Genomic DNA, 9,848 nt, shown 5'->3' with positions numbered 1-9,848 from the left:
TGTCATTGGTCAGAAATGGATCTCATGCCCATCCTAAACCTGGCAAAAGGTAATGGGCTTACTGGCTCTTGTGATTGGGGAAGGGGCCTCCCTTCCTAATATCATGGACTCTCTGCCCTAGTACAGAAATAAGGGTCTGTTTCTAGGAAAGGTATGGAAGTCTGTTGCATATGCTGCAGAAAGAATTTATCACAGCTGTCAATGTGAACCACTCCATCTTTTGGAAAAAAAAAAAAAAAAAACTTAATTACCCAAGACAACATAGATAAGCATGGGCAGTGTTATAGGGTGAATTATGTCCTCTGAAATGCATACATTGAAGTCCCAGGCCCTAGTACCTGAGAATGTGACTGTATTTGGAGATTGTCTTTAAAGGCATAATTAAATTGGGGGCACCTGGGAGGCTCAGTTGGTTGAGCATCCGACTCTTGATTTCAGCTCAAGTCATGATCCCAGGATCAAGCTTTGTGTCGGGCTCTACACTGAGCGCAGAGCCTGCTTGGGATTCTTTCTCTCTCTGTTTCTCTCAAGTTAAAAAAAAGAAAAAGAAAAGAAAGAGAGATAATTAAAGTGAGGTCATTAGGGTGGGCCCTAATCCAATCTGACTGGTGTCTCTATAAGAAGAGGAGATTAGGACACAGACATACAAAAGCCAGAACCATGTGAGGACTCAGGGAGAAGACAGCTATCCGCTAGCCAAGGACAGAGACCTCAGAAGCAACCAGTCCTGCTGACACCTTGATCTTGGACTTTTAGCCTCCAGAACCCTGAGAGAATAACGTCCTGTTCTCTAAGCCATCCAGTCTGCCGCGCTTTGTTATGGCAGCCCTAACAAATTAACACGGGCTGATATAGTCCTAAATTTGAATGGTGTCACCTAGGACTGGGCCTCAGCACCATTTCTTTAAAAGACGTTTCCTCCTTTTATTTTGTTGAAAACTGTGTACTTTTTTTTTTTTTAAATCTAAATACCTTGAACAATTATTGAGGATTCGTGTTGTCTGGCTCTGGCATACTGGCAGAGCGGGGCGTTAACTCGTGAAGATATAGCTCAGGATGACTTACTTGTCAAGAAAGGAATTTGGGTCTAATGTTTTCATGGTCAACCTTAAATAACCCATCCACTCAGTCGGATCAGATGGCCCCTGTAGCCACAGCATCTTGATGAGCCCCAGCAACAGTGTTCTCAACATCAGACCTAGACGGTGGCCTTTTATGGAAGGAGCTGTCCGCTGGCAGCTGCTTTCCTCCCAATCGTTCAAGTTCAGGTTGTCTCTACCAGGCAGTGAGGTAGACAAATTCTGGGCCCAGACGTTTTCTAATAATAGAGCTTGAGGAGATTTAAAGTTCTATTTGAGAAAAATGAAATAAGGCAAAAGAGAATAAGCAAGGAAAAATCAGGAGTGTGCCTTGCGAGTGGAAGGAGGCTGGCCCAGATCTCTTCCCCAACAGAATGGGAAGAATATTTCACATTTTAGGGCTAATGTGCGTATCTTTCCCTTTGACCGGCCTTGTGGAAAGAACACTCTTTTTTTTTTTTTTTTTTTTTAAATTTTTTTTCAACGTTTTTATTTATTTTTGGGACAGAGAGAGACAGAGCATGAACGGGGGAGGGGCAGAGAGAGAGGGAGACACAGAATCGGAGACAGGCTCCAGGCTCTGAGCCATCAGCCCAGAGCCTGACGCGGGGCTCGAACTCCCGGACCGCGAGATCGTGACCTGGCTGAAGTCGGGCACCTACCGACTGCGCCACCCAGGCGCCCCGAAAGAACACTCTTTCACTTTGCATCGTGGCTGCGGGTAGGAGAGTTGGCTGAGATTGAATATGCCTGCAGAACATGAAGCAGGTCTGATTATTTGAGAAAACCAGCCCATTTTTAAACCCCTTTTTGGAGAAACTCTGTAAGGGTATGGTGTGTGAAGTTTTTACCCGAGAGGTCTCTACGGCCTAACGGGGCGCAAATCCAGCTTTGCCATTTGCAGCTGAATTAGGCAAGTCATTTACTCTGTCTGTGACTCAGTTTCCCCAATAGTTAAATGCGAATAGTAATACTATCTATCTCAGAGAGATGTTGTGAGGGTAACATACGTTAATATTATAAGGCATTTATTTACTTATTCATGTTTATTTATCTATTTTGAGAGAAAGAGAGAGATCCTTCGTGTGTGTCCGGGGAGGGGCAGAGAGAGGGAGAGAGAATCCCAAGCAGGCTCTGCACTGACAGCAGACGTGGGACTTGACCTCACGAACCGTGAGATCATGACCTGAACTAACATCGAGGGTCAGACGCTTAACCAACTGAGCCACTCAGGCACCTCTATTGTAAAGCATTTAGAACACCATTTGGCACCTTGTCAGGGATGGCCGGCTAATACAGTTATCACCTGAATTACAGACAGCAGCCTCTCATTGAAATACCTTTGTAGGATTATATTTTAATGTTTTGACCTTTGCCTTTGACATTGCCCCAATGCAATAGTGTTTCTATGTAAACCCCAAGAAAATGAGTGATCTAGGTCTCGATCTCCTCTTTATTTGCATGTGGTTACAATTTATAAATACACTTGCCGTTTTCCTCTCCCTCCAAAACTCTCCGTTCTACCTAGTAACTGTATCCAAACCCCCAGTTTTTAGTGACTCCCTTTCTAGGAGGAGAGGGGAGGGGTGGTCCTCCATGTAACTCCATCTTCTACAGGGTCTACTTCAGTCCATGTGAAGTGTGGGCTCTCAAAGGGCCTCTGAAGCTTGGGGATGAGCACCACGAATCTGCTGGAGGTCCCGCTGATGTCCTTGCAAGTGGCCATGTGGCTGTCCTCCTTCTGTGCCCTGCTTAGGGTGCAGAATGCCGTGGCGGGCAGCAGTTAGCATCGTTTGCCCTGTCCGTGCCTGAAGCCGGGCCAGTGCAGCCCCGGCGGGCAGGAGGGTCTGCAGTGAAGTCTCAGGCCTGCACAGGAGGCGGTGAGAGTCTTGTGGCACGCACATACCCGGCCAGTGCCCGGGCCTGCTCTCAGAGATGCGTCTCAGGCCCGGCCCCTCAGGGTCTGCCTCTCAGGGGCCCTATCCAGGCCCTCTGTCAGTCCTGTGTGGGTAGGGCAGCCGCAGGGAGAAGATGCTCTTGCACCTCCCTTCTCCTGGCTTTTCCCAGACACCAAGAGGCATGGGGGACAAATTGGGTCCTTGGCCCTGTTAGAGGGCATGGCACCCCAGTGTCTCTGTTTCAGCCAGGTGCCAAGCTTTGCCATCCTCCTGGTAGGGTGTAGAGAGCCCGGGGGGGCCTGGGGCACCCTCTTCAGGGGTGGGGTATGGAGGTTCTGGGGGAGCAGGGGGGTCTCCAGGGCCCCGTGCTCCCCCCAGTACTGGCCCGTTGTAGATGTAGATGTTGCCAGTGACAGTCACAGACCCGCCGGTGACATGAATGCCGTTGGTACCTGTGGGAAGGGAAGCAGAGTGAGAGGGGCCGACGGCTAGCTGTTGGAGTCTCTGTTTTGCTCTGCTTCTGTCTGGCTCACTTTCTCCTCTTGCACACCATCCCTCCCACCCCACCCTTCCGTGCCCCCTCTTCTCCCTCCTGCCTGCCCCATGCTCACCATGGGCCACCTGGCCTTGCTCTGGGAGCTCAGCCTCCAGCTCCCTGGCCTGGCTTAGAGGACTCTGCTGCTGTAGCACCTCTTCCTCCAAGCCTGGGGTCGCTGGGAGCCTGGCCGAGGCCGGGGCCAAGTCTCCAGAGAAGGGCAGAAGTGGCTTTACCAGGTCAGGGAAATGTGGGTTGACCCTTGGAGGTTCCCAACTTCCATCAGCAGTATTTGATTCCTCTCCCTGCAGGAGAGAGGCAGAGAACCAACCAATGACATGGGCCTCAGACTCCATCGTTCTTTAATTCCCACACCCCACCCCATGCTTAGGCAGCTCATTGTTCTCTCTTCCACTTCTTGCTCCCTGCCACAGGGCCTTTGCACTTGATGTCCCTCTTCCTGGGGCGCTTTCCCCCAGATATTCTGACGGCTGGCTCCCTCATGTCTTCAGCTCTCTGCTCAAATATCTGTTTATCAGAGAGGCCCTCTCTGTCCACTGTAAGATAACATACCCCCCTCCTTTGCCACTGTCATTCACTGTCCCACTACCACGCTTTATTTACCAATTATCACTACCTGATAAATGTTTGTCTAACTTTATTCTTGCTCCGCTGGCATGTAACTCCAGGAGGGTAGGTAATTTGTTTTGCCCACTGCTATATCCGTGGTGCCCAGAATGGTATCTGACACATGGTATACTCAATCAGTTATTAGCTGAATGAATACTGAAGCCTGCACACTCTTATCCTGCCTACCCTACCTGTTCACGTATCCCCGTCTACCCCTCCTTGTGGCCTTCTCAGCCTCCCCCATTACCTCTGGACGCCTCTTGAGCAGGGATCCTGCAATGGAAAATTAAAAGGGTGTGGAGCCTCCGGTATGGCTTTCACCCTTCCCCCACACCCCGCTGTTGCTCCCCACCCTGGGGTCACAGAAGGAACATGCTATCTTTGCCCTTATCTCCAGCCTCAGAATGGGGGTGCTGGGTGGAGATGATGTCCATGCTGAGGGCACGCACTGGGAGTCTTAAGGGTGTGGAGGGACAGAAGGGTTAGCCCTGGGGAAGCTGACTGTTCCCTCCAAACCCCCTTCCCCATCAGGTGGGGACGGACAGCCGGCCAGGCCTGCGTCCCTGCCAGCATCCAGCTCCTTCCTACCCAGCTTCCTGCAGAGAGAGGGGTGGCTCTTCCAGGAGCAGGCCAGGACTGTGGTGAGGAACAGGAGAGAGGCCAGCGGCAGCAGGATGGCCAGCACCAGCACGGTTCCTGCCGGGACAGCAGACGGAACAGCTGTGACGACCCCAGGAAGGGCAGAGGGGAGGGAAGCTAAGGAACAGCTTTCTGGTCCTCTGGACAACTCAGAGAAAAGGGGCGACAGCAGCTTTTCCCTTCTAGACCCACTGCAGTTCCTAAAGGCAGAATTGGAGAAACTTCCCTTGGGTTACAGAGAAGGGGAACTAAGTTGGACTGGGGCAGGCCCTCCTGACTGCCGGGGGAAACTCAAGCGAGGGTGGAGATCTCTGGAGGGCATGGATGGTGGCCACCATGTAGAGACCAAGGACGGGGGCAGTCTTGTGGGTGAGGACAGGAGTGTGGGCACTTGGTTTTCCAGGGTTGGAAGTGGGGGTGGAAGGCAGTACGGGGAAGGTGGGACTTGGGTTTGTAAGCAGACTCGGGCCACAGGGTAGAGCCACATTTCTGTGGACGTGACCATCTTAGAGAGAGGCTGCTATAGGAGCTGAGATTGCCCCTCTGTCTCTGTGGGGGTGTTTACAGGGGTGGGGGAGTGGGGCTTGCAAAGTCTCCACCCCCTGGCTCAAGGCAGGCTCCAGGAGGGGAGGGAAGGGAGGCTGGGAGCTGGGATTCTCAGGTCTTGGTATGTAGCAGTGGATAATTTCTGTCTTTCACAGAAGAGTGTAGAGCACCCATCAGTTGTACCTGGGGAAGGTCAGGAAGACTTGGACATTTGTTTACTGGGAGGTGGCCCTTTCTGATCCACCTAAACCTAGGGCCTGAGGGAGCACAGAATGGGAGGTGTGGGAAAAAACTGGACCTGGCATCTGAGATGTCTGTGTTCTGGCCCAGTTGGGTGACTTTTTTTTTTTTTTTTTCAACGTTTTTTATTTATTTTTGGGACAGAGAGAGACAGAGCATGAACGGGGGAGGGGCAGAGAGAGAGGGAGACACAGAATCGGAAACAGGCTCCAGGCTCTGAGCCGTCAGCCCAGAGCCTGACGCGGGGCTTGAACTCCCGGACCGCGAGATCGTGACCTGGCTGAAGTCGGACGCTTAACCGACTGCGCCACCCAGGCGCCCCTTGTTGGGTGACTTTTTAAGCCATTCTACCTCTTGGAGCATCAGTCTCCTCAAAGATACAATGAGGGGGGTTTGGTACCTACTGTCTAAAATTCCAGCTCTAGGGGCGCCTGGGTGGCTCAGTTGGTTAAGCGTCTGACTTTGGCTCAGGTCATGATCTCGGTCCGTGCGTTCAAGCCCTGCATCAGGCTCTGTGCTGACAGCTCAGAGCCTGGAGCCTGCTTCCGATTCTGTGTCTCCCTTTCTCTCTGCCCCTCCCTGACTCGTGCTCTCTCTCTCTCTCTCTCTCAAAAATAAATAAACATTAAAAAAATTTAAAAAAAAATAAAATTCCAGCTCTAAAGTGCCAGTTGTATTTGATACATGGTTAAAAAGTACTAAGAGGACAAGGAAAAAGATGATATAGCTGAATGAAAAAATCAAGTGACAAAATATTCAAATGACTCCACTTTTAGAAAACCAATTCTATATATTAGACATCCATTGAAAAATGTCTGGCAGGATATATTAAAAAATGTTAAGAGTGGATATGCTAAGTGATGGTCCTGTGAGTGGTTTTTAGTTTTACCTCTCTGAATTTTCTTTTTTTAAAAAAAATTTTTAGTGTTTATTTATTTTTTGAGAGAGAGCACGTGTGCAAGTGGGGAGGAGCAGAGAGAGAGGGAGAGAGAAATCCCAAGCAGGGATGAGGGGCTCGAACTCACAAACTGTGAGATCATGGCTTGAGCTGAAGGGTCAGACGCTTAACTGACCGAGCCAGCCCAGTGCCCCTGTTTCTCTGAATTTTCTAATTTTCTATGGTGTGTGTGCATTATGGTACACGCTCTGGAGTAAGAAAGAACTGAGTACAGGTCTTTGTAATATCAGATACCAGTGAGTGATCTGGGCCAAATCCCATAACCTCTCAGCCTCAGTTTCCTCCTGTCCTCAGTGAGGATAATAATAGAACTACTGTTGACCCTTGAACAATGTGGGGGTTGGGGGCGCTGACCCCTGTGTAGTCAAAAATCCACGTCTAACTTTTGACTCCCCCCAAACCTTAACTACAAATAGTCTACTGTTGACCAGAAATCTTACCAATAACACAGTTTGATTTATGCATCTTTTATATGTTATGTATTATGTACTGTGTTCTCGTGATAAAGTGAGCTAGACAAAAGAAAATGTTAATTAAGGAACTCATAAGGAAGAGAAAATACATGTATAGTAATGTTCCGTATTGATTGAAAAAAAAAGCCACATATAAGCGACCCGCTCAGTTGAAACCCATGTTGTTAAGGGTCAGCTGTACTTTACAGGGTCATTAAAAAGATTACATGAGCTAGTGATTGTCAAGTGCTGGCAGAGTGCCTGATGCCCTAGCTCTCAATAAATGAAAGCCATAATTATAAATATTTGGTAATTTTTAAAAAGTTAATAAACTCTCTCCCCACTAATCATGTTTACAGTTATTAGAAATACCCCTTAATCATCTGTTAGGCTAGGAAACCAGCAACGTCACAGAAAAGAAACAAACAAAACAGAGTCAAATGTGGGATGAACTCTCTAATAATGAAAGTGTGTAATCTAGTAAAGAGATTTTTGGTCTGGTAAGTGGGTTATATGATGGTTGCATGTCCAAGACGAGGACAGTAATGTCAGTTACAATTACATCTCAGGGTAGGAGTGTTCCTTGGCATAATAGTACATGTAACTTACAAGTTATGTGTATAACACATAACTTAAAAAGAATGTGTATATCAAGCTGGCCTAGGGATACTCCAATTTTTCCTTAGGGAACTTTTCTGCTTGCCCCAATTCTGAGAGAGAAGGATTAATCTTTTCCCCATCTTTTTAGCTGGGAGAAATGAAGGCATTTTCCCCGATTCCCCCCATGTGCCCCTGGGCCCCAGACTCCTCACCTGGCATCTCAGGGGACTCGAGTGGATTTCTGCAGCTGGTGTCAGACTGGGCAGTGCCTGGAACTGCCTCTACCAGACCCTGTTCCTCACACCTGTGAAGGAAAGGGAAGCCCAATTCAAGCGGGCACAGGGCTGGAAGTGGAGGCTAGCCCATGCATGCGAGCATAAGGGTGGTCAGCAGCTGGGACTTCTGGGATGGTGGGGGTGCACTCACCTCGTGTGGGGCTGGCAGCGGGCCCTGGGGGAGGAGGTATTCTGGAAGTGCCCTGCCTTACAGGGAACACAGTTTCTCTTAGCCTCCGAGACTTCATCTGGCAAGAGAAAAGCAAGGCCAGCCAGGGTGAGTGGGCAAGGGGCGTCTCTCCACGCTGTGAGTTTCCTTTATTCCCACTGAATGGCCCTCCCTGCCCGTAGCACCTTTCCTGATCTTCCTCTGGCCCGAGCCTCCCTGGGCTGAGAGAAGCCTCCTTCTGAGGCCCTGAATCTGTCCCCTGTCCCTGTTCCATTTCTCTGCAGACCCCTTCTGTGGGCCTTTAGCCCAGGGAGGGAGAGGAGGCTCTTTATGTCAAAGAGAACTACCTGGGGGCTCCCCACAGATGAAGTACGCGCTCCCGGCCCCCATTCAAGATCACTGGTGCCCAGTCTCCTCCCCTCCTTCTGCCCACAGTGGCCTCTGACCTTTGAGCTCCACCTCAGTGCCAGGTGGGCAGTTGGAGAGTGGCTCGCAGTGCACACACTCGGTGTCCCAGTGCACGCAGAACATTCCGGGCTGGCAGCGGCACTGGGTTTTCTGTTTGCTGGTGCAAGGCACAGTCTCCTCGAAGCCCAGCACTGGTGGGGAGACAGACAGGGGAGCTCGGTGGAGGGGCTGCGCTCCAGGAGATCCCAGCCTCCCCGGGCACACGGCCACTCACTCTGGTCACAGGGGCGGCACATCTGGCAGAAGGAAAGATGGTTCCAGTGCTCGTTGTAGGAATTCTCGGGGCACATGGCACACACTGTGTTCTGGCCGCGGCTGCATTCCACTGAGACACGTGTGCCTAGGATGTGAGCGAAGCGATCCGGGTGTCAGGGGAGCGGGGCTCCCACCCTCACCTCTGCCGCCTGCCTGCCGTGTGACCCTGTCCTCTTGGGGGCCACGTCTGACGGATGGCCGGCTGCTTTCCCGATGCAGGAGAAATGCCTCTCCTTTCCCGGGGCGATGGTGTCTGTCTCCCCTCTGAGGCGGTAAAGGTGGGCTGGAGTGCCCTGTAACCCACCTCCCGTCCCAGGCGTCCTGTGGCCCTCGGGTCTCACCTGGGGGGCAGCGGGAGCAGCAGACCCGATGCTTGGGCTCGTAGTACTCCTTTTCCCGGTCCTGGCACGTTTGGTTCTCCGTGTGGTATGGGGGCGCCTTCAAGGGGAGATGGAGGTGGGGGGAGAATTGTCCAGGGGGCACCAGGGGAGGGCAGAGGGACTAGAGGGAGGGCTGCCCAGACCCCGCTTCCCCTCCCGAGTCTGCCCTCACCCACCTGTGCGGGCCCCTCCCTCATCAGTGGGGCCTGGGATGCTGCCAGGAGACTGCAGAGGCCCAGGACGAGTGGCCCCCAGGCCAGGCCGCAGGGGGAGGCGGCCCACGGCAGGCGCATGGCGGCCAGTCGGCCAGTCGGCCAGATGGGTGGAGGCCTGGGGGGTAGGTGGGAGGCCTGCACGTCCCGGGCAGTGGTGGCAGCGACCTCCCCCCGAGCCCAGGGTCTGGGACAAGGCTCGGGCTGACGTGCCCCTGGGGCCGAGCGCCCGGGCCTGGCCTGGCCTCCAGGGCTCCAAGAGCCGGGCTCAGGAAGTGGGAGTGGAGCAAGCCGGCCTCGGGGCGGGGACAGGGAGCGCTGGGAGCAGAGGCAGCTGTCGCAATCGGGGAAGAGGAACAGGCTTGGCCGCCCCGATGCAGGGCGGGAGGGGGCGGCCGGGAAAGCACGTGAGGGCAGCAGGGCCGGAACCGGGCCTCCTCCCTTCTTCGGAAGCCTGGCCGGGAGGGGAGGACCGCTAGGTGGGAATGGGCCACAGAGCCAGTGGACAGTGC

General features: G+C 52.3%; 1 protein-coding gene across 1 annotated transcript; it reads right to left on the bottom strand.

Moving 5' to 3' along the window:
• Window positions 1–2,514: 2,514 nt before the first annotated feature.
• On the bottom strand, window positions 2,515–9,645 carry LTBR (lymphotoxin beta receptor). Its single transcript, XM_003988317.6, has 10 exons — window positions 9,301–9,645; window positions 9,086–9,182; window positions 8,704–8,829; window positions 8,468–8,620; window positions 8,004–8,100; window positions 7,790–7,881; window positions 4,731–4,838; window positions 4,390–4,415; window positions 3,589–3,817; window positions 2,515–3,429 (listed from the first exon to the last, which is right to left on the bottom strand). The coding sequence occupies exons 1-10, from the start codon at window positions 9,415–9,417 to the stop codon at window positions 3,188–3,190; spliced, it is 1,287 nt and encodes a 428-aa protein (XP_003988366.4). The 5' UTR covers window positions 9,418–9,645; the 3' UTR covers window positions 2,515–3,187.
• Window positions 9,646–9,848: the final 203 nt, after the last annotated feature.

The sequence above is a fragment of the Felis catus genome, chromosome B4 (genome assembly GCF_018350175.1).
Source record: "Felis catus isolate Fca126 chromosome B4, F.catus_Fca126_mat1.0, whole genome shotgun sequence".
Taxonomy (NCBI): Eukaryota; Metazoa; Chordata; class Mammalia; order Carnivora; family Felidae; genus Felis; species Felis catus.
The sequence above is the reverse complement of the archived record's forward strand: the minus strand, read 5'-3'. Positions and strand labels throughout refer to the sequence as shown.